At 43.1% G+C, this 24,817-nt stretch overlaps 1 protein-coding gene across 1 annotated transcript in view; it reads right to left on the bottom strand.

Moving 5' to 3' along the window:
- Positions 1 to 24,817, bottom strand: part of DNAH6 (dynein axonemal heavy chain 6) — a 192,411-nt gene that overhangs the window by 32,203 nt on the left and 135,391 nt on the right. Inside the window, exons 59-67 of the mRNA XM_084627883.1 lie at positions 17,775 to 17,955; positions 15,650 to 15,829; positions 14,333 to 14,566; positions 13,680 to 13,815; positions 12,419 to 12,594; positions 11,428 to 11,618; positions 10,569 to 10,729; positions 8,694 to 8,782; positions 487 to 633 (exon numbers count right to left, since the gene is read on the bottom strand). Coding sequence (XP_084484009.1) covers positions 487 to 633; positions 8,694 to 8,782; positions 10,569 to 10,729; positions 11,428 to 11,618; positions 12,419 to 12,594; positions 13,680 to 13,815; positions 14,333 to 14,566; positions 15,650 to 15,829; positions 17,775 to 17,955 — 1,495 coding nt within the window. The remainder of the gene's footprint in view (positions 1 to 486; positions 634 to 8,693; positions 8,783 to 10,568; positions 10,730 to 11,427; positions 11,619 to 12,418; positions 12,595 to 13,679; positions 13,816 to 14,332; positions 14,567 to 15,649; positions 15,830 to 17,774; positions 17,956 to 24,817) is intronic.

Raw genomic sequence — 24,817 nt, 5'->3', positions numbered from 1 at the left:
CTTTCATGATAAAGAGATTGCACTTCACTACTTGTATGAGGTGAACTGAAAAATACTATTTCTTTTATCATTTCTACAGTGCATATATTTGTAATAAAAAATAATAATATAAAGTGAGCACTGTGCACTTTGTATTCTTTGTTGTAATTGAAATTAATATTGAAAATGTAGAAAAGCATCCAAAATATTTACTAAATTTCAATTGGTATTCTATTAAGTGCGATTAATCATGATTAATTTTTTAATTGTGATTAATTTTTTTGATTTAATTGCGTGAGTTAACTGCAATTAATTGACAGCCCTAATTTGTAATATAACTTACAGTTCTAGTTTCTGGAAATTAATGGCTAAATAAGGTTTGCACAAAATACTGCTATTTCAGTTATGATTCCATCAGACGTATTCTGAATATAACAGATTTATTGAACTAATTTTGTAATGGCATCTTAGTACCTCTGCTATCTGAACTAACACCATCAGGTATACCTGAATGATAGCATGGAAGAAGCAAACGCCAAAAATCATTTTCCTCCAATTTATGCCAAGGATATTGTCTTCAAAAAACGTAGTCGTCATCTCTGTGAATGCCCGCCTGATGTTTGCACGAAGTCCTTTTGGAGGCTCATTGGTTACCTGAATTGGGAAAAATAACCAGTTCTTGTTATATACATAAGTCTGCTCTCCATTTTTTTACTGCAGAGCTGTCAAGTGATCACTTGAATGGCTATCTGCATGTAAATTGTATTTTCTACATTGAGGAGACTCATCTACATTAAGCTTTAGGTTTTAACCAAATGAACACATTGATTATTTCCCCTAGAAAATATATGGAAATGAAAAGCTATGTTATGAAAATAAGGAAAATTGGAGCAGAAAGAAATTGGAAAAAATGTGCACAAATGTGCAGGCACAAATTAGAATAAATAAATAAAAATAGCAAAAAGGGTGATTCAAGTACACACTATTGCAATTTATCTGCTTTATTTAGACAACAGCTTCCAGCTTCCGGATCTTGGTTTAGCAGAAGGCTGTCCTACTGGGCAGAAAGACTGTCCAGCCAGCAGTAGTCAGTATCTTGATTTAAATGGATTAGGGTTACAAAGATCAGGAGGGACAGCAGAGTTCATGCCAGGGTAAGCTCTTTCATTCAGCAGGGTATTCCATTTGGTGCTGTCCCAGGCTACATTTGTAAGGAGCTAGAGCTTGCCAGCCTTGAGTGTCTGGATTAGAGTGAAGGTTACTTACGGAACTACTGGAAAGTGCTCAGATCCTATGGTGATGAGTATAGTATAAGAACCTATATAGAACAGAATCGAATGGACCAGACTATGATAGAATCCATGTGTTGGCTTCAACAAAGAAGGTGTGAGTGGTGGACCTTTCTGATTTTTCTGTTTTTTCACAACGTATGTTCCACTGGGGAAGGGAGAACATTCCTGGAGTTTTATTAAAGGGAAGGGCATGTGCCTCCCACATTCTAATGAGCACAATATGTTACAACTACATTTTCTATAGTATCGTTCACATATAATATATCCCATAATGCTTAACTGAGTTAACTAGTAAAGTTATACCAAGCTAAAAAATAAACAAGAAAACAGAGGGAGAGAACAACAACCTGGTATACACAAGGGATGTATAAAACTGTTGGTTTCAACAGCAGTTCTCTAAGATGACAACCCATAGGGAGCACACTGTCTGTGCCCTGGCATAGAAGCTTGTAGCCTTGAAGAAAACGGTGTCTGATGGGTACACTCACCCTTCCTACCATCTGAAGGGTTCCCCGTAACTCCTTTCAGTTCTGCCATTAATTCAGGAATCTTTAACTCAAGACTTGGCAGAAGTAGGGAGGTTGTGTAGGCAGTCATCCTGAAGAACCATGGGAAGTAGCCATTTTTCCTTCTTTAAGAATAGAAAAGACAGTTATCTCTGGAGCAGCGTGTGTATGCCACGGTATAAGGGGTGCCGTCAGTCCCCCCCACCCCTAGTTCCTTCTTGCTGGAACTCCAACAGTGGGGAAGGAGAGTGGGTCATGGAATGGACATGAGCAACACATCTTGAAGAACACCAGTTATAGAAAAAGGTAACTGTCTTTTCTTCTTCCAGTGCTTGTTCATGTCCATTCCATATTTGGTGACCCCCAAGCAATACCAACGGAGGCGGGCAGGAGTTCATGGACGTGTAGCTTGTAACACAGCTCTGCTGAACTCAGCGTGGTCTCTGGCCTGTTGTGTGATGACCTAGTGTGCTGTAAACATGTGAACCAAAGACCACGTGGCGACTCTGCAAATGTCCTGGATGAGGGCGTGTGTCAGGAAGGCTGCCGAGGACACCTGCACTCTCGTTAGGTGGGCTTTCACCAGAGGCGGTGGTTGGACCTGCGTCAGCTCATAACAGATCCGTGATCTAGGAAGTGATCCAGTTGGAGATCCTCTGAGAAGACTCTGGAAGACCCTTCATCCTGTTCACTGTTGCAATGAAGAGCTGTGTCGACCTGTGAAAGGGCTTGGTATGCTCCAGGTAAAACACCAAGGCAGGTTGCATGTCCAAGGCGTTCAGCTGCCTCTGCTCATTGGTCTTGTGCAGCTTAGGACAGAACACTGGGAGGAAGATGTCCTGGTTGATATGGAAGGAAAACACCACCTTCGGCAGGAAGGCTGGATGTGGTACCAACTGTCCTTTATATTTGTAGAAGACCGTATATGGCGGTTCCAAGGTCAGGGCTTTAATCTTTGACACTCACCTAGTCGATGTCACTGCCACAAGGAAGGCGACCTTCCACAATAGGTGGGAAAGGGAACAAGAGCCGAAGAGTTCAAAGGGCATACCCGTGAGTATGGAGAGAACCAGATTGAGGTCCCATTGTGGGACAGGATCCCTAACGGGCAGGAAGAGCCTTTTGAGGTCTTTCAGGAACCTGATGGACATCTTGTGTGAGAACACCGGATCGGTGGAGGAAAAGCCAAGATGGCAGTAGATGAACCTTGATAGAAGAGAGGGCCAGGCCCTGATTCTTTGAGAGGAGCAGGTATTCCAAGATTGACTGCAGGGAAGAAGCTACACTCAAATGCCCAGTTGGAGAATCTCGTCCACTTTGCCAGGTAAGTCGCTCTAGTGAAGGGTTTTCTACTTCCCAAAAGGACCTGCTTCACCTCCCTGGAGCAGGCTTGCTCCTCCGCGTTCAACCATGCAGCATTCATGCCGTGAGGTAGAGGGAGGTGAGGTTGGGGTGCAGGAGGCGACCGTGGTCTTGCGAGAGAAGGTCTGGGAGGTCGGGCAATGGCCATGGCAGGGCTACTGCCAGATCCAACAGCATGCCGAAGCAATGATGGCGCAGCCATGCCAGGACAATCGTAATGATTCAAGCCTTATTACTCTTGATTTTTGACAGGAGTCTGCTGACGAGTGGGATGGGTGGGAATGCATACATCAGATCTCCCGACCAGGACAGGGGAAAGGTGTCAGAGAGCCTTGCTGAGGCCTTACAGGGAGCAAAACTGATGACATTTCCTCTTCTGCCTGGTAGCGAACAGGTCTACTTGGGGAGTTCCCCACCTCTGGAAGAGCTTCTGGACCGCTTCTGAGTGGTGCGACCACTCGAGGTCAGAAAAGAAGGACCTGCTGAGGCAATCTGCCAGAGTGTTCTTGACACCGGGAAGGTGACAGGTCTCTGGGTGGATAGCATGCTGGATGCAGAAATCCCTTAGGCAGGGTGCTTCTTGACAGAGTGCCGATGAGCGCGCTCCCCCTTGCCTGTTGATGTAAAACATCAAGGCTGTGTTTTCCATAAGCACTCGAACCACTCAGCTGGATAACTGCAGGAGGAAAACCGCGAAGGCTAGGTGAACCACCCTGAGTACTTTGACATCTATATGCAACGTCATCTCCTCTGCGGACCACATACTTTGCATCCACGTCACGCCGAGGTGCACTCCCCAGCCAAGGGGCGAGGCATCCGATATCAGCGACACCAAAGGTAGTGGGCTGTCGAAAGGGACCCCGTTGAGGATCATTCCACGGTCAGTCCACCACTGCAACATGGTGAGTACCTTTGGTGGGATGGTGACGACCTTGTCTAGGTGATCCGTGGATGGGGCATAGACCGTAGCCAACCACTGCTGGAGGGGTCGCATCCGGAGCCTCGCATAGTGGACAATGTATGTGCACGCTGCCATGTGGCCCAGCAGCCGCAGACAGACCCTGGCTGTTGTGAAAGGAAATGCAGAGACTCCAGTGATGAGGTCTCCCATCATCTGGAACCTGTCATGCAGCAGAAATGCCTTTGCTCTGGTGGAGTCAAGGACCACCCTGATAAACTCTATCCTTTGTACAGGGACAAACATTGATTTTTCCTTGTTTATCCACAGGCCTAACCTCCTGCACATTGTCAGCAGCATTGCGATGGTGTCCTGGACCTGGAGTGACCCTTGACCAGCCAGTCATCGAGGTATGGGTAGATCAGGATACCTTGACGTCTGATGTGAGCCACCACCACCAGCATGCACTTTGTGAACACCCTTGGTGCTGTTGCCAGGCCGAAGGGGAGCACTGCGAACTGATTGTATGCGGATCCCACCGTGAAGCGGAGGAAGCAACTGTGTCCTTGAGAGATCACTATATGAAAGTACACATTCTTCAAGTCAAGGGCAGCGTATCAGTCTCCTGGATCCAGGGAGGTGATAATGGAGACCAGTGAGACCATGCGGAACTTCACCCTCTTGAGAAACTTGTTGAGGAGTCGCAGGTCCAGGATGGGATCAGAAAGCAATGGGAGTAGAACCCCTTGCCCTTGAGGTGTAGGAGGACTTCTTCCACAACCCCTGCCTGCAGCAGGACTTGTACTTCCTGATGCAGTAGACTCTTATGAGAGGGGTCCCTGAAGAGGAATGTGGAGAGAGTGTGGGATGTGGGGTTTGAAACAAATTGGAGAGTATAGCCCTGCGCCACAGAATTGAGGACCCAACGGTCTGAAGTTATAGACGCCCAGTCTGGGAGGAAAAAAGAAAGGCGGCTGGAGAAATGGAGGGGGGCAGGATCCAGGACAGTGGCTGGAATGTCGCCCTCGGGCACACCCTCAAAATGTCTACTTTGATCCCTGCTGGAAGCGGGAAGAGCCAGCCTGCGTTGAGGCAGATGGCTGCTGGCCCTGACAGCACTTGTAAACCTTGCCCTTCCTATGGAAGGGTTCCTGTCTAGGCTGGCTGCGCTACTGATGGGGAGGCTGCAGCTTAAGTTGGTTTCTTTGCTGCCCTGGGGTGTACAGGCCCAGGGTCTTGAGTGTGGTGCGTGAGTCCTTTAGCTCGTGCAGCTTTTTGTCTGTTTTCTCTGCAAACAGGGCCTGGCCATCGAATGGGAGGTCTTGGATGGACTGTTGGACCTCAACTGACAAGCCTGAGGACTGCAGCCAAGCCACTCTCCTCATTACTATGGCTGAGGCCATGGTCCACGCTGCAGAATCAGTCACGTCTGAAGCTGCCTGCAGTGCCGCCCTCACCACTCCCTGCCCCTCTTCCAGGATGGCCTGGAACTCTTTCCTGGGGTCCTCTGGGAGGGAGTCAACAAATTTGGCCATCGACTGCCAAACATTAAAATCATAACAGCCCAATAGGGCCGGATGGTTCACCACCCTCAGCTGTAGGCTTGATGACAAATAAACCTTACTCCCAAAAGAGTCCAGCTTCTTCACCTCTTTATTTTTGGGAGTAGCCCTGGTTGTCTCTGACTTTTCTGCTCATTGACTGCAGGCATTACTAACGAGTTCGGGACAGAGTGGGTATACAAAGTACTCATATCCTCTTGCAGGCACATAATACTTGTGCTCCACCCGCTTGGAAATTGGGGGTACCAATGAGGGGGTCTGCCAGAGGGCTTTGGTAATTTTGGCCAGCCCCTCATAAACTGGCAGTGTGACTCTAAAGGGAGCTGCTGAGCTGAGGACGTGGAAGAGGGTGTCAGAGAGCTCCTCCAGCTCCTCAGTTTCTAGCCCCAAGTTCGAGGCTACTCTCCTCAAAAGCTCCTGATGAGCTTTGGCATTGTCCCGGGAGACCGCAGGTGGGGGCCCCATGTTGGCCTCATCAGGGTATGAGGAAGACGATGTGGCTGCAGCAGGTGCCACCACCTCCGTGACCTACTCAGCAGGACCTTCTTCCCCCATCTGTTGTACATGGGGGGTCCCAAGCAGCGTGGCCTCCATTTCACACAGGCAGAAGACCATGGCAGAGGGCTTTTCAGAGACTCCCAACACTGACTGATACTCACGGATTCCAAGGGTGCCTTGGCATGGGCCATTGACCTTGAGGCCATGATAGTCCTGTCGGTGCTGCGCGAAGGACCAGTGCCATCAATGGAGGACCTTGACCCACCTGCAGGTGCTCTTGATCTGACTCCAAGCCCTAGGATGAAGGGCCCTGCTCTGGATACTGGGACTGTACTGAGGGTGACCAGGTGTCTCGGTCCCAGCAGTGTCCACTGCCATGCTCCGAGTGGGATCTGTACGCGGGCGACGACTCACTGCACTGAGATCCCGGTGACCGATGTCTGGCGTATCTGAAATGGTACCCCAGTGATCTTTGCCGAACGCTTCCTGACAGGTGCCGATCCATAGAGCGGGAGCAAGAGCGTGACTGATGCTGCGATGTTGAGCATCGATGCTGGTACGGCAACCTATGTCGGTCGGCCAGTGACCGGTACTGAGAGTCCTGATGGAGGCTTTAGCTGGAGTGGCTTCTAACAGAAGGGGAGTGGCTACGACCCTCCCAGTACTGGGGTCGTGGGGTTGAGTGTGTCTCAGTAGGTCTACGCCATACTACCGGTGACCGACGCTTCGAGCCCGCAAAGCAAGGACCAGAATCCAGAGACTGGCGCCGAGGGCTCTGACTGGTAGGCAGCCCTATGTCCACGGTGTGGTGGATCTGTGTGGATGAGCACTGGCGGGACGCTCCCTGAGGTGGTGAGCAGAGCTGCACTGACAGATACCGAAGGAATGGTCCAAAGGCAGGCTGACCCCTTGATTTGGGAGCTGCCGTCACCGGTGTGGGCGGCATCAGGAGGGACAAGATGTGGAAGTGGAATTTCACCTGTCTGACGACAGCACCAGCAGGTCGCTCTGCACCAAAGCTATGGTGCTCCAGCGCCGACTCCGTAAGGAACACTTTAAGTTGGATGTCCCGCTCTTTCTTAGCGCGAGGCTTAAACCCCCTGCAGATCCGACACCTGTCGCTGAAGTGAGATTCCCCAAACACCTTAAACAACTGGTCGGGGGGGTCACTGACTGGCTTAGGCTTCCTACAGCAGTTGCAGTTCTTAAAGCCCGGGGCATGCCCCATCCCGAGCCTAAGTCCCATCTGAGACAATTATAAACTAAATTAAACACACTAAGGGAACTATTTACAAAAGAAAGTTTGCAACGAACAGTTCTAGAGAAAGAAAAGTTTGCCGAAGCAAAGGAATGTTCCAGCACCATCACTGGCAATGAGAAGGAACTTTGGGGGAGGAGGCAGCGGCGCACCTTATACCATAGCATATGTGCGCCACTCCAGAGGGTGCCAGAGCCGGTCCCCTACAGATACCACTAAGGGAAAAGCTTCCAGCACCAGTGCATGTGGTGAGCACACACGCCTAACATGGAATGGACATGAGGAAGCACTTGAAGAAGAATAGAGAGCTCCCCTCTCTTGGTACATTAGCCAGCAGCAGTAATTGTCCAGCAGGTGGTCAGAGGAGATAAAAGAGATCACCAAATTTGTTCTAGAGATCAAGTTGAGGGAGTAATGCTGTGAAAAGTACATTTAGAACTCCAAGGAGAAGCCTTGTATATTTTGACGGTGAAGACTGTGCAAAAAGATGCTTTAGAAGCTGTTCTGGACCTAGTTGAGTGTGCTCTGATATTCCCAGGTGTCTGAACACCTGTCAGGTCACAAAATCATGTATACATACTCTGATCCATTTGGACAGCCTGTAAACTGCAATGGACTGAACCCAGGCCTAATCCCCATATGCCACAAAAAGTTTGAAGGACTTGGAGATAGATATGGTCTTATATAGATAATAACTTCAGGCCCTCTGGATGTCTAAGGCATGGAGCATGACTTCCCTGGATGTAAACGAAGCTGAGTAATATACAGGTGGGTTAATGGACAGATTGGGAGACCACTTGAGCCACAAAATTGGGGTGAGGACACAGGACTTAGTTAAAAGAGCTGATAAAATTGCAGCCACTTGGCAACAGGATTGGTGCATGCAGGATCAACATGGTCTATAAAGAGCTCTGCAGGGCAGAGGTGAGTCCTTTCCTGATTCATTCTGCATTCTCTTGAAATATCACGCTCCCTCTGATGGCATGGTTTTGGTGATGGTGGTTACTGAATATGTTATATTTACGGTACCACAATGGAGAAAAGACTATGGATTTTGGATTCCTTTTGGCTCGTCAGAACTTTGGATACCTTGAGTTTGTACTGGCGGGATTGCTGATTGTCAGCTGATCCCATTTAGTGTTTTTAAAGAAAATGATGTGTCTGGCCGTCCTAAATATAAAAGCAAAAGATACAAACATTCCAACTTGTAGAATATGCTTTTTGGATTTTGATTCATTAGAAAATACAGATTAGACATTTGATTTGAGATACGCTGTAAATAATTTATTTCGTCCTTGAATTGTTCATTTTGCTTAGGGTTATTTCCAGATATATTACCTTGACAGAGTTCTGAAGGACAGTGACAGGAAAGGTTTCACTGGGCATGGAACTTAAATAGAGTCGAAAGCTCTCCTGAATAGAAACATCTGAAAACCAAAATAATGAGTACATTCACTACACTCCTATGAAAGAGTTTAGTTAAAATTCATACACAAATATTAAACAATTTGCTATAAGATCTATCTTTCCAACGATTGGAGTATTGGAACTACATATACTATCTAATGTTCATTTATGATCTGGAAGAGGGAGTAAACAGCATTATATTTAAATTACAGGGGATAATTTGGGAAGTGTTTCAAACCCCAGTGGACATAAACAGATAGTAACAAGAAACATGGAGAGCTTGGAGAGTAGGGACTACAGGGGAGCCAGGAGATAAAGCAAGACTCAAGAAATTGCATATGGAGAAAAATAATAAGAAATACAGATATTACTTCGGAAAGAAAAACCTGAAAAGCAATAATGCTGAAAGAGATTGAGGGATGATAGCAGACAGCTGGATATGAGATTGCAATGGGATATGGCAGCAAGAAATGCTAATATAATTTTGAGCTGTATTTGCAGAAGTATCATGTCATAAATAACACTCCCTCGGTACATGACTATAGTGGTACCAAACCTGGAATACTGTGTTCCATTCTAGGCACCTAAGTAATAGAAAGCTACAGAAAAATTGAATGGAGTACAGAGAAAAGCAACACAATAATTAAGGGAATGGAAGTGCTGACATACAAAGAAATAGTAAAAGAACTAAATGGCTGGAATTTTCAAAGGAGTCTAAAGAAATCAGGTGGCCAACTTCCATTGACCTTCAATGGGAGTTGAATTTCTAAATAGTCTTTATGGCTTCAAAATCAACCCCAATATGCACAGTTTGGCTAAGCACTAACTTACAGGGACAGTGAAGGAGAACAAACAAACTGTGGATTATGGTGGTAGAGAAAGGATTAACAGGGACCCAAAGAGAGGCAAAAAGCAGACCAGCTGGGTTCAATTGCAGCTGCTGCTATAGAAGGATTGGTTTTCAGAGGACTTGAGGTGGCTGGGGAGAAGGAAGCTCTCAAAGAGAAGAGTTCAGCTCTCTGTGAGTCTGTAAATGTACTTGGAAAAGGCCTAGCAAGAAAGAAGGGCCTCTGGTTAGTGGCTGGAGTTTTCCCATGGGAGTTGGCTGAAGCAACCCGGACTTTAATTTTTATAATGTACAAAAAATGTCACTGTGAAGCAGTTAAAGTTGTGACCGATATTACATACATGGAACAAAACCACTAAAAGCAAGGAAATTACAGTGTAACCCATCTAACACACAGGTAGTCACCTACAAACACACACCTGGTCACTACAACAGACTACAACTTGAACTCTGCCCCTCCACAGCCTTCCTGTCTGCACATCCCCTTTTACCAAACTACCTGCTTCCAAACACCATTAGTAGTGGACATTTGGCGAAGTAGTTTGGTGTGTTGGGTGGAGTAGATCAGTGAGGACTGTGATGAATCATATGTATATCGCTCTGTGCTTCAGTTCCCAATCTGTGGATAGGGATAATATTTCCCTGTCTCATAGGGTGTTGGCATTGTGAGGATAAATTCATTAATGCAAATACATTCTTTAATATACGTGAGGTGAACAGATACAATGGTGAAAGCCTACAAACAAGCAAATGAAAATAATACATAAATTAGCACTATAGCATGTAGAATAAAGGTAATACTCTCTAATAGAATGAGCAACTTCTTAATCCTACAGATGACCATTTCTTTGGCCCTTTCCCATCTCATCAGCAAGACAAGCAAAAAGTGGAAAAGCACACTTCTGATTTGGCACTACCTTTAGGGACCTATATTGTATCACAGAAGGAAAACTACATACTTGGCTCGGTAAAACTTTTTATAAGCTCTTCCATAGCTAACATCCATGAAACTGCTAGGTGACAGTTCTGCAGAAAAACCCAATTTCCTGTTTTCATTGCATCCTTTATCAGCTTTTCTGCAATAGGTCCTTGCCCTTGCCCTAGTGAAATTGACCGTAATCTGAAACAGAGAGAAAATTTTGTCAATGTTCATGATGCAAATATCTGGACATACAGTGACTTTTGAAATGGTAGGTATTTAGGATTTGTAGCTTTTAAAGATAGTAGCCAACATTTCCTAACTTGGGTGCTGAAATTTAGACACCTCAATCCATATTTAGACCCTAAATTTTCAGAGACGCTGGGCACCTACAAATCCACCTACAAATCCAAGTCTATGGGAGCTGAAAGAGCTCATAATCTCTGAAAATTGTACCAATGTTATTTAGGTGCCTAATATGGTTTTAGGAGTCTGATTTGACAGCTTTGGCTACAAATATAGAAATATAAATATATACAAATATGAAGATCTCTGAAGCATAGCTATAGTATATAGTTTGGAGGAGAACTAAAAAAATTATTTTAACATACATTAATGTACAGAGAGGGTGAAATCCTGACGCCACTAAAGTCAATGGTAGAAGTCAGTGAGGCCAGCATTTCACCCACAGACAGTACATGTTACAGTATAACTCAATGGAATAAATGTACAAGCATGAGAGAGTGGGATTTTCAAAGAAGATTAGATGAATTAGGTACCCAGTTCCCTTAAAATTCTTAGGGTTCTTTGATACCTGATACCCAGTTTCCATAAACTCCTTAGGGTCCTTTGAATATCCCAGCTGAATACCATGTCTAATAAAACTATGTAATTTGTACCGTTCTGAATATCCTCGTTCTTTTGCGAACCTCTGGAAAGCTCCCATGGGGTCAGAGCCTGTGCTTAGGATAAACACCAGAGGAGTTGAAGAGGACATGTCTTGATAAAGAGTCCCCAAGTCAACTGGGGGATTCTCTATGAATTGTTTTCCAAGGTTCTCTATTACAAACTCAGTAAGTGCAGAGACCACCTGAGGATATGAAAACATACCAATTTACAAACAAAAAGAGGCACAGAGAACAGTATTTACATTTGACTGTATACCCTTTCAGGCCAGGACTGTATCTTTGTATGTCTTTGTAGAGCACCATAAGACCCAGTCCTCACTGGGGCAAATACAAATAATAAAGACTAATTAATCAGTGGTGAAAATCAATCAGTCTTCCAAGTTCAAAATCACTACGATCCCTTCAACCGACCACCTCCCGAAACCCATAAACAGAAAACATTCACTGTATTGTGTTAACTCAAACACGCCACAGTTAGTACTAGGGGCATTTCAAAAAGTTTGATTCAACATCCAAAAAGTTTGGATAATATAATAAGAATTGGCAAACTAGAACTGACCATGGTCCACAGAAGCATGTGAGTAGCCTCTATGAAGTCAAACTTCCCATTGCACTCTAAACTTCACAGACTTTGCAGCAGACCCATAGTAAATATAAACTAATTAAAAAGGGAGAGATTGTGACTGGTACAAGGACGCTCTCTCCATCCTGCCACCCATGGGCCAGTCATAAATCTCAGTCCTTCTGCTTGGAAGAGTACAGGGACCACTCCTGCAGCAGATTCACATAGTCCCAAAGAAGATAGAGAAGGGGTCTAGCCCTCTTCTCCATACAGATCCAATCTTCCATTGGGAAGGTCCATCTTTGCATCATCCCCTCTTCAAGCCAACATCCAAATGACACAATATGGCCCAAAGTAAACAATTTTGCAAATTCTTGTAGCTTTGGTGTGGATGCAAATTTCTGTATATTTGGATTTTACCTTTTCTTCCATAAAACTTTTCACAATAATTAATTTCTGAAACATGCTTAGTCTTGTGTCCCAGGAAGCTTTCACGGTGCCTTCCTTTTTTAATTCTTCAGTTTGCTCTGCAGAAGGGGAGGGTTCAGAATCATATGTTTCCGAAGTTTCTGGGTTGACATGAATTTCAAGGCACCCTACAAATGACATTGGCATTAGCAGTGTCTTAAAGTTAGAATTTGCAAAGCTGAAATAATTCACAATGGTAAGGTGATATTTAAGATCACATTTTCAAAAAGGCAAAGGCTCTCTTCTGTACATGAGTTAGAGGTCTAACTGGCTCTTTGCATGCAATCATGGTGACTGTGTGACCAGCTGTAAGATTCTATCTTGGGGACAGACAATGTTGGATTAAGGCATAGGCACGATAGGCTCCTGCTGTCACATAATTATGTCAGAATCTGAGCTTCAATTTTTTTAAATGGCTTTCTATCTCTCATGGTTTCAAAGAAAAGCTTGAAAAGGTGACCCAAGTGTAACTGATCTGTCTGCCAGAGCTTGCAGAGAGCCTAAAAAAATAGCTCTGAGCGGGGTAAGCTGCCCATTCATCTTAATCAGGCGTTGCCTGCAGTATCACTGATTTGGGGGCCCCTGTCAACATCACTGCTGCAGAAGATTGTGTGTGCGGCAGGAGACATGTGCAGCACGCCCAGCCCACTCTTACAATAAAGCAGATACATTTCAGCTATTGGGATAGAGTACTTGGGGGCCTCCTGGCTATTACCTCTGCATCACTGGGAGAAAGAGGGGGGCACTGTTGGTTCTGAGAGAAAAGATCACACTGGTGCCCTGCTTTTCCCAAGTAGTCAGGGGGAGCCCTGCTGCCGTTCGTGGGGCAGAGAAGGGAGCCCCTGCTGCCACTTTGAGGCCTTGGCAGAGATAGGGGGCCTCCTCTGCTGCTGCCCCCACTCTTCCAATGTGTGGAGCTCCAGACTGTTGAAAGATCTCTGCCAAGTCCCCCAGAAGAGAGTATAAATGAGAGTAAAAGGAAAAGGCATCATTATGTCAAAGGGAAAATGGAAAAGTCCATCATACACATAACGAATGTCTTAAGGCTTTGAATAACCTGCCTGCTGCATTGGCTGAGTTACTGTTTCTGAAGCTGTTCAAAAATAGGTTTGATAAAATAGAAGTAGGATCAGTGCAGAAAACCCCCCTTGAAGCAGAGGTTTGGTAGAAGGAAAATGGCTTTTCCAATCCACTTTCTTATTTATCATATTACCCAATTTAATGAAAATGTGTGTGGACAGTATTTCATTCTGAATTCCTTGAAAACTCGGGAGTGTTTCCTCTAAGTCACAACACATAAACCACGTGGTGTCTTCGAGCCATGGAACATCAGGCTTAGCAGGGCGTTGCTGTTGGAAAGATGAAAGAATCAGTGAAAATATGAAAGAAGAAGAAGGTAAATAAAAGCTCAACAAATATACGACTATTTTTAGTAGTCAAAATGTGAAAGCTGCACAAGAAACAAGTTTATTAATAGTGGCCCCAATTCAGAAAAGCATTTAAGCATGATCTTAAATTCATTCTTATTCAGAATGTCACTTAAGCACATGCTCAACTTCAAGTATGTGTTTAAGTCCCATTACGCTTAAAATTAAGTATGTGTTTAAATGCTGTCCTGAATAATGATGCTTTATTTGATTGGAACAAATAAGTAACAAATATCTAAAATAACTGTTCAAATGTTTCAGGCCTCAAAATGTATCATATCACATGATGGAAAATCATAATTAGAAGTCACCAAAGTCTCTATTGTAAAGACAAATTTAGACACCAACCTCCTTTCACTATCTACAAATTGCTTTGCAAAACCAAAAATAGATATAATCATTTACTATTTTGTTTGTCATCAATCTACTCCAAACGCACCTTATCTAAGCCAGCAGAACCACGGAGGAAAAAATTCCATTCTGTATCTGTAAGTTCTTCTCTCTGCCGCATGATCTCAATACACAGCATAAAGCTGTAGATGAGTTTGTGTTGTTCAAAAAGGCCGCGGGAAACATTGGTATAAGTTGCATAGAGAGTCTGACTAAGCAGTATTGCCAGGCGCTGCTGCAGATTATTATTCTTTTCAGAAGTCTCAATAGTTGTATTAAATAACTGCAAGAAAAAAACAAACATAGTTTTGATGAGTTTATTTCTAATTGTTAATAATAGCATACTTCTAGATTAATTCACTGGACTAGAACAATGATTCTCAAACTATGTCATATTGTACAACACTTCTTAAGTGAGAGATCCTCTCATACACAGAGCATGTCTCCTCCCAACCTCTCAGTAATGATTTCCATTTTTTTCTGCAATCGCTATAGTGCATGGAATTTTGAAGAAGTAATATTAAGAGAACAGTAAGAAGATACGATGATAAAATAAACTCGCTTTAATATGATGGGTGTGTCTTACATCCTCTCGTTTTGTTTGATAGAGATTACTCACCATTGTTACATAGAAAGCTCTGTGGACTACAGGGAATGCTCTAACAAGCACCACTGTTCCATGGACCAAAATTTCAGAACCACTGAACTACAAAAATAAGCTAACTTTGAAGAGTCAAGTACTCTTCAGGGTGCAGACTTCTTGTGAGATGCTGGAAAAATCGCTGACATTAAATATTATAAAACTTAGTTATTTAAATTCAGGCACCTAAACAACAGTGATTTTAAGAGGTGCTGACCATCACGTTAAATTTCTTGACTTTAGTAAAAAGAAAAGGAGTACTTGTGGCACCTTAGAGACTAACAAATTTATTTGAGAATAAGCTTTTGTGAGCTACAGCTTATGCTCAAATAAATTCGTTAGTCTCTAAGGTGCCACAAGTACTCCTTTTCTTTTTGCGAATACACACTAACACGGCTGCTACTCTGAAACTTGACTTTAGTAGAGTCTCTGGGTATTCTGCAGTTTTGAAAATCAGACAACTTATCTCTAGACACCTAAATGTATGTCTAAATTTGGAAACAGTACTTGGAATCATACCTGGAAGTTTTATAACATTACTAATTTTCCAAATGTATCATAAAATTAGAAACAGAATGAATTCTTTTTTGATGTAATGAAAAAACACTTCTTAAAGGCTTAAATTTTGTTGCCTGTTTTTTATTTATTTTTATATTTATAAAACTATTTCTATTCATATCTTCATTATACTAAATGCTATTTACTTCAAAGAAAAATGAAACTAACCTGCTTAAAATATTTTAAGGAAAACTGATACATGGGATCAATCTCTGACAGACTTGCAATTACAAAGTACATGACAGACCCTCGAGTAGCAACAGGGCGGTACTTTTCACGAGCAGCATTTATCTTCTCTTCAGTAGATTCTGCTTCTTTTAGCCTTGTTTTAATGGCACCAGATGTAACCTAAAAGAAACAAGTTTTAGTAGCATTTTAGAAAATATTTCATGATAGACAGAGCTCGGAGCACGAGGAGCAAGCTCTTCATTTGATGTTGATGGCACTGGTGTAATTTTATGCATCACTTGCCAAAGACATGTAAGCGCCATCTCATACTGAGGGAGGAATTTATTCTATTCCAAGAGCTACAGAGAACTTTTGGCTGTCACAAGCCAGAAACTCAAGATTCAGGTTTGGTTATGTCTTAGCTATTGGATATTTTAAGAAAAGAATATTAGTTCCCTTGATAATTTAAAATGAAATGCTAAGCATTTATGTAAATCAATGTATTATGTTGCATTTTGTAACTTATATTGACAATGTCATTAGTCAACAGCATTAGTTTACCCTAAAGAATAACTAGTAGGTTTTTATCAGAGGCAATATCCCAGAAGATCATGAAAAATTATAACAAGAAAAAAAAAAGAAAGAGAAAAATATATTTAGAATGTTTACCAAATAATTAATTGAAGAATATAACCATACACAAATCAAGCAACTTATCAGCCTCAGTACTGAGAGGTGCTGGAGAGAATGGGAAAAAGAGGCTAGCTTAACATCATGCTAGAATGGTAGCCTAAACTCTGCTGGCAATTATGGGCTGGCTCCTAAGCCTCAATGAAGCGATGCCAATTTACTCCATCTGAAGCTCTGCCCCTACATGTAGATGACTACTCCAAAACTCTACCTGCAAATAAATGTATAATGGGTGGGTCTGATTTTCCAGCTTGCCATGGTATTAGTTTAATTTATTACTCTTTTGAGAATGTGAATGTTATGGGCCAAAATCAGCCAGAAAGAGTTTAGAATGATAGGTTACATTTTCCCTAAACCAAATTATGCACTGTACTGATACTACAAGGGTAACAGTAATGCGAGCTTCCCCACACTACCCATCTGGTGGGTCTCAGGCCTGACCTGAAAGGACCACTTTTCGGAGTGACATGGTAGTTCACTCTTCATGGCTTGTTCAATACATGTCTGAGACCATCAATTAGAGGGCCAGCTTTGACCAACTGGGACTGTGGTTTTTGTAATGCAGATTTTTGCCCATTAAGAACTAGGCCAATCTCAGGAATTCTACAATTCACAGCTAGATCTTTACTACGGCTTTCACACTGAGTAGAATCTTACTTTGCAAACAGTCCCATTTGGTAAGACTGTATAGTCCTTATTCGCATTTGGGAGCAATTAGGCAGAGTCCCATTTACTTCAATGGGATTACTTGTGGAGTAAGATACAATTCAATATGAACAACTGTAGCTGAACCTAGCCTTGATAAGCAAAGTGAAACCACTGCATAATTATCTCACATGAATTCTTTAAATAAGAAAACTATCTTTTCATAAAGCAAAAATCTCGAGCCAAATATACTTAGAGTGACAACCAATCAAGTTAGTATTTGCTAACAGATTCCACACAGTTAACAGCTATTCCTTATTGTAAGTGTAAGGGGAGATTGTGGTATCTCATACACAGTGTGGTAACTATTACCAAATGCTGACTTTTTAATGGCAACCACATTAGCAAAATATTTTTATGATAGTAACAAACAAGCATGAATTTTGTAGAGTTAAATATTGCCTAGCTAATCTACAACATTAAAATTCTAATCTACAATATTAAAATACTAACGAAAACAACAGATAGGAAACTACTGGATATAATTCATTTAGATTTTTAAAATGGTTTTATATTGGGACACATGACCCCCAAGTCAGACTAACTGCATTACATGCGTCTGGGTTTTGAAAGCTTAGCCTATTATTTTAGGACTGTGGATCTGTAAAAGTCAATGTATAAAGGAGAAACATAAATCTGAGAATTCTTTCCCTGTGTAACATTTCATACAGCCCTAGATCGATCACTTATTTTTAATTAAAACAAGGTATTGTAAAAGTGAGTCTCCTGCCTTTGATTCCTGGAGTGTGTTGATGAGTTCTTCTTTGTCTAGGATGTTTCCCTCAGAAGTAAACAACATTTTTAGAATTTTGTCTTCAATAGCTTTCAACTGATTTTTATCAGCATTGATTCTCACAATGAGCTGGGTTCTTTGTTCCTCAAGCTCAGGTTTCTCCAATCGCACAACATCACTAGAAAAGACGTTTGAATTTCTGGTTAATAGCTTTATCACCTGTTCTCTCTTGCCCTCACTGCCTTTTTGTTTAGTAATCCAGTTCATTCCAACAAATTTTCCAAAACACTCCTGGCCCCTCACTCCATCCCTTCTGTGCTTCTCCAGTGGCATAATGGGAATGCAGAGCAATTATGGATTCCCACAAAATAGGGGCAATCCCCATGTGGCATAGCGGATGTTACTAAGCAGTGTAGGAGTGAAACCAGAGTGTAATGTCCTCTGGCAGTCCAAGTCAAAGGAGCCAACGTAATTTCCAGCAGTTCTTACGCTACTCTAAATTACATCAGGGCCATGCTGAGGATCAGGGAGGGAGCAGAAGCTTCCCTCCCACCCAAAGTCCAGCAGTGTAACTTAGGGGATTTGGCCCTCTGCCATGGAACATGCAGCTCCATGAAGTTCCCAGGGGAACACAAAGTTACTGCCTAGCTAAGGTGTAAGATCAATAACCTTCTTTAACTGACTGTATAGGAAAATACTGCAGAAGATGTTAAAAAGTCACTGCTGTATTTGCTAAGTGTGACTGCAGGGTCACCACAGGTACTTCCTATTCTAAGAACAAGGTAAACTGTTGTCATCTTGGCTAGCTCTGTAAAGTAATTACTGGTACAAGGTGATAAGCACTGTTTAAGGATCTGAACAGAACAGAAATTGAGGCCCACAACCAGCAAAGCACTTAAACACGTGCTTAAATCTAAGTGCACAAGTAATTCCATAGTCTTTAAAGGAATTACTGTACTCACATGGTTACAGTTAAGCACAGGCTTAAGATGTGTGATGAAATGGGACTTTATAGAATACACCCACAAGATAAATATGTATATTTATATGTAAATCACTCTTTATAATTTAAAAATACATTTACTTACAGCTATATGTAAAGAAACTAGATATAACTGATAGAATATCAAATAGTAATAGTTATTTTAAACATAATTGTTAGTCAGTTATTCAGAACAGCAAAATACATCTGACCCATCGACCCAAACAAGACAGTCACTTACCTGTATTATTACTCTTGTTCTTTGAGATGTGAGTGCAGGTATGTATTCCACTCAGGTGTGTGTGTGCCCAGCGCACTGAAGCCAGAGAACTTTGCTTAGCAGTACCTGTATGTGCAGTGCTCGCACCTTCTGACCCAAATAACCCCTGCCCAGGCTATCTAACAGCAGCACCACCCCAACTGGGCTCAGTTCCTCAAATCCCAGACTGGAGACTCTGATGCAGTGGGGATGGAGGGTAGATGGTGCAATATATGTCTTCACCCACATCTCAAAGACAACAAGTACAATGCAGGTAAGAAACCATCTTTTCTTCTTCAAGTGGTTACAGACGTGTATTCCACTCAGGTGACTCACAAGCAGTACTTGTGAGACAAGAGACTCAGTGACTACTTAAACAGTGACTGCAGAACTGCCATCCCAAAGTTTGCATCTGACTTAGATGCCATTATAATAGCACAATATTTGATAAAAATATGTATGGAAGATTATGTAGCAGCCCTGTAAATGTACAATACTGAAACATCGTTGAGAAATGAGATAGATGTCTGTTGGGCTCTCATTGAGTGAGCCTGTAAGTTACACACCTGGACATCCTCTGTGAGGAGACCAGCTGACCTTTCATCTGACAAAAAGTCAAGGTGTTGAATGAAATAGTTTAGTTCTTTCCAAATAGAATGCCAAGCACAGCCTCACATCTAACATCTGGATATGCTGCTCATTTGCATTTGAGTGTTGCTTCGGAAAGGATATAGGCAAGTAAATAACTTGGTTAAGGTAAAACTGAAACCACCATGGACAAAATCTTTGGCTACGATCTTAAGGAAACTTTGTCTCTGAAGAATTGAGTATATGGAGGTTATGCCAGTAAGGCTTGTAATTCTCTGACTCTTATTGTGGATGTTATAGCCACAAGAGGAGAGACAACAAGCAGGTTGCTGTCGGCTCAAACAGAGGACCCATGAGGGCAGCCAGTATAGTATTAATGTCCCAGAATGGGACGATTTCCTTCATAAGTGGAAACAGATGGAAAATATCTTTCAGAAAATTGACTTTCCTTGGATCAGAGGATGGAATGTTGAGATTGCCAACAAATGAACCCTAGGTTCTAAGACCTAGACCCAAGGACATCAAATATAAGAGCTAGCCCAAAATATCCTGAACACAAGCTCACATGGATTGAATTCCCTTAGATCTTGACCAAACCAACTAAGTAGATGGTTTTCTACTATTAAGCAGGATCCTCTGAACTGCTTCCAAGCCTTGCCCTACCTACATGTCTAGCCATGTACAATCTATGCTGTGAGGTGTAGACTTTTCAGCACTGGATGAACAACCTGACCATGGTGCTGAGTCAGCAGGTCAGGAAGCAGATGAAGAAATGTGGGAGGTCCACAACTTGTATGCTGCTCTCAATCTTAAAATCAAATAGGCTGCCTCCCTGAAGGTGAAGAAGGATAGGCTGGTTGGCTAAAACTAGATTCAGAAGATCTTCTCTTCAGTGATGTCCTTTTCTTGGGAAGTCTTGCAGCCTAACAGAGTAGGATGACTGGTGAATGTATCACTCAGCGCAACATTGCTAGTGTTATTGCTGACCTACAAAATGACATCCCTTTGTGGTGTAGCTAGACACCCCCAGAAGACTATAAAGTAGCTCAAAAGTCCTTAAAAGAATGTAAAGTCTCATCAGTTCTCTCAGAAAGCAAAAACTGACCATCAAATGGTAAGTCCTCTATGGTCTGTTGAGCTTTAGGAGCTAGGCCAGAGATCTGTAGCCATGAGGCCATCCTCATCATCACAGCTGAAGTCACATATCTGCATGGAATATCTGCTACATCCAGTGCTGACTGTGAAGAGGTCTTGGCCACCAAACAGCTCTCTGCAATAAATGCCTTAAACTCTTCTATGGAGAATTCTGGTAACTTGGCATCCCAATTTGCAAAGTCATATTTAGACAATCACGCTTGCTGGCTGGCAATTCACATTTGCAATAAGGAGGTTGAAAACACTTTTCTCCACATCAAATCTAACCTTTTAGACTTTGTATTTAGGTGTAAATTTACATCTCCCCTCCTGTACCCTCTCATTTGCCTCTGTCACAACCAGGGAATTAGGAGGTGGATGAGAGAAAAAATACTTGAAACCTTGCATGGGGACACAATATCTCTCATCGGTATGCTTAGCCATGGGTGTTATAGATGCTGAGGTATTCCACAGAGATTTGGCAAACTCCAATATCACTTCATTCATAGGGAGAGTGACTCTTTCAGGAGCTGAGGATTGACGAATATCCACTAACTTATGAGAGTTTTCCTGAACAAATTGAGCCTGAATATCCACTGATGATGCCATTCATCTCAGGAGCGCTTGATAAAATTTAAAATCCTCCAGTTCCGGAGATGAGGACTCGGGCACCATAGCATCATCTGGTAAAGAGGCAGAAAAGGGAAGTGGAATCACTGGAATCTCTTGTGGTAACACATTTGACTGTATCAATGGATCAGGTTGCACCAGGTCAGAGGAAGCCCCCTTAGTCTGTGGCTGTAGCACAGGTGGCTCACCTGGAGAGACCATCTGAGGAACAAGTGATCTAGCCCTGGACTGAGCACATGATCAGGACCTCGCTGAATGAAGAATCACCCACAGATTCCTAAGAGGCTACAGTTGACAGGGATACAACATTAGTGACCAGTAGGAGATAGGCCTGGAAGCTTTGTCCCTACTGTAGGAGTGGAACAAATCCCAGTACCAATGATGATCCCAGGAGGTCTTGAAAATCTCTGAGTGGTACTGCAAAGGCAAAGGAGAGGAAGGCATTTCTGCACTTGATCTTGAAGTTCCTTCCAAGCCGTCTCATCCCGAATCATCTGCAGTCCAACACACTGGCCTAATTGGCATTATGATAGTACAGTCAAAGGCACTTTGAGTAGTGGTAAATGTATCACACACACATGCGGTACCAGAGCGGGCATTGGTACCAAACACTTAGCCTATGTAGACTGCGCCGGAATCGTTGTCGGTACTGAGGATAGCATCTGCCCTCGGTACCAAACAGGGTCCAGGCCCCTGTAACCCAGAGCTCTGTGTATGAGGCACTGCAGATGACTGTGCTGGCAATAACACTAAGTTGGCCACCAATCCAGGAGGTGCTGAGGACACCCAAGATGAAGCCACAGCTGTCGAATTTTCTAGACTAAGTGGCAAATCGGGAACAGACAGGCACAGCAATTCCACTGCTGCCTGATACATTGGTGTTGTGGAGACTGTCTGTGCAGACACCACTGTCATCAGTGCTGAACTCAATGGACAATCCCCTCCCCTGGATGGTACCAAGTGTTAGGATAAAGATATTCAGGCCTGTCTGTAAAGGCCTGTACTCTAAGAATTTAGGTGTATTCTTATCACTTGGCTAGTGATAGAGGTATAAAAGAAAGAATCAAAATCACTGTCTGCTGGTGTAAGGGCCTTCTCTTACTGTGACAGTCTGAGGCCCTGTTCTTAGTCTAAGGCCTTTGGCTAAGCAGCAGAGGCAGCCATAAGCTGGGAAGCGACCGGTCACATCCTCACATTCCAAACTAGTCACACTGAAATAAGGTGCTATTGGGCTGTTAGGCACTATCAGGACAGGATTGTATTCCTATCACCTCCAGAGAAAGGGAAGTGCCTAGAAAATGTAAAAGGAAACTTAGTTTGATAGCATCCTGTCTGGCAAGAACTCACTTATCAATAGCTGGGATGTGAAATCCTCACTTCTGTGTTGTCTTGTCATTGTAGTTCCCACTTTGCTATTGTTTGTCTATATAATCTCTGTCTGGTTCTGTGATTGTTCCTGTCTGCTGTATAATTAATTTTGCTGGGTGTAAACTAATTAAGGTGGTGGGATATAATTGGTTACATAATCATGTTACAATATGTTAGGATTGGTTAGTTAAATTTCAGGAAAATGATTGGTTAAGGTATAGCTAAGCAGAACTCAAGTTTTACTATATAATCTGTAGTCAATGAGGAAGTGACTGGGTGTGGGTGGGGGTGGGCATGGGCATGTGGGTGTGGGAAATGGGAGCAGGGAATGGGGGTAAGAAAATTGGAATCATGTTTTGCTAAAGGGGGAAATGGGAACAGGGAATGGGAGTAAGGAAGTTGGAATCATGTTTGGCTAAGGGTAGGAATGGGAACAGGGACACAGGTGTAAGGCTCTGTGGTGTCAGAGCTGGGAAGGAGGATACTAAGGAAGGAAACTGGAATCATGCTTGCTGGAAGTTCACCCCAATAAACATCGAATTGTTTGCACCTTTGGACTTCGGGTATTGTTGCTCTCTGTTCATGCGAGAAGGACCAGGGAAGTAAGTGGGTGAAGGAATAAGCCCCCTAACAACCAGAGTTGACAGTGTGGAGTCTAATTAATCAGGCATTGGTACTGGACAGAAGGTTGACAGCCCAGCTCTATCCCACGTACCGGAAGACTAACGCTGCTGGTCTGCATTCCTAGATAGGATTTGTGCTGGAAATGGCCCACCTGATGATCACTTTAGATAAGCTATTACCAGCAGGACAGTGGGGTGGGAGGAGGTATTTTTTCATATTCTCTGTGTATAAATAAAGCCTGCTGCAGTTTCCACGGCATGCATCCGATGAAGTGAGTTGTAGCTCACGAAAGCTCATGCTCAAATAAATTGGTTAGTCTCTAAGGTGCCACAAGTACTCCTACTCCTAGATAGGGAGGAGAAATTTCTCCGAACTCTGGAGTGGACCAGGTCTGTTTTTTTTGGTTCTCCTTCTTCTGGTCCCCAGAGGAAAAGAATGGTCCCTCTTCCTCCTGGGCAAAGAATCCAAGTCCATAGGTGCAGCCCCATCTGTAACAGCTCAGGAGCTCTCGGGGGGGCCTGATGGTATGCAGCAGTCTGCGGCTCCGCAGCAGGCCTCACTATGTGCTGCTTCAAACACAAGTCCCTTGCCACCTGCGTTCTCTTAAATGCCTTACCGATGGAGTGCCCTTCCTTAATGTGCCTTTGCACAAGGAACAACCCACACTGGGTGTGCGGGGTTCACTACTAGGGATAGCAATGCCACATGAGGGACAATGTTTAAAACTTGGAGAAGGGAGCACCCTGGGTTAAAAAACTCTACTAACTACACTAAGCTAAACTAAATTCTAAGGTACTACTAAACTTAACTAAGTATTTACAGAAAAAAACTAGAGGAACACTGTGATGAAGAACATGAAGTGAGACACCACTCTGACTCAAGCCACAGGGGGTGAGAAGGAACTGAGGGGGGTCAGGGCAGCATCGCCCTTATATAGCTTGGGAAGGGGCTACAAGGGACAGAGGGCATGAGCGCTGCTCCAGTGGGTACTGCTAAGCAAAGTTCTCTGGCTTCAGTGCACTGGGCATGAATACAATACATGTCTTCACCCACTCAAAGAACCACCCCATGTTCTGGGTATATTTCTCACTCGAAAATCAATGTAGGTCTGATCTTGTCTTGTAACCAAGAGTATATTTAGGATATTTTCATTTGGTATTAATATAAACAATATCAAATATGTCACATCAGCATGTTCCATGCTCATTATATGGGCTTGATTCAGCTCCCCCTAAAGTCAAGTAGTGGGTCATGATTTTTAAATCTAGCCTATTAGACAGAGTATTAGAAAAATATAAGTAATTATGTATCCCGAGTTACAAATAGCTGATTCCTATTACAATACTTCAAAAATTAGATATACCTATCCCAGCATAAGACATTTTAGAAAACATGCATACTAAGGCAAGAAATAGGTTGTCCTTAAGTTATTGGTGATTGTGACTTGATACTTTA

Source organism: Lepidochelys olivacea (assembly GCF_965140295.1).
Source record: "Lepidochelys olivacea isolate rLepOli2 genome assembly, chromosome: 5".
Classification (NCBI taxonomy): Eukaryota; Metazoa; Chordata; order Testudines; family Cheloniidae; genus Lepidochelys; species Lepidochelys olivacea.
Note: the sequence above shows the minus strand (reverse complement) of the source record. Positions and strands in the feature narration are given on the sequence as shown.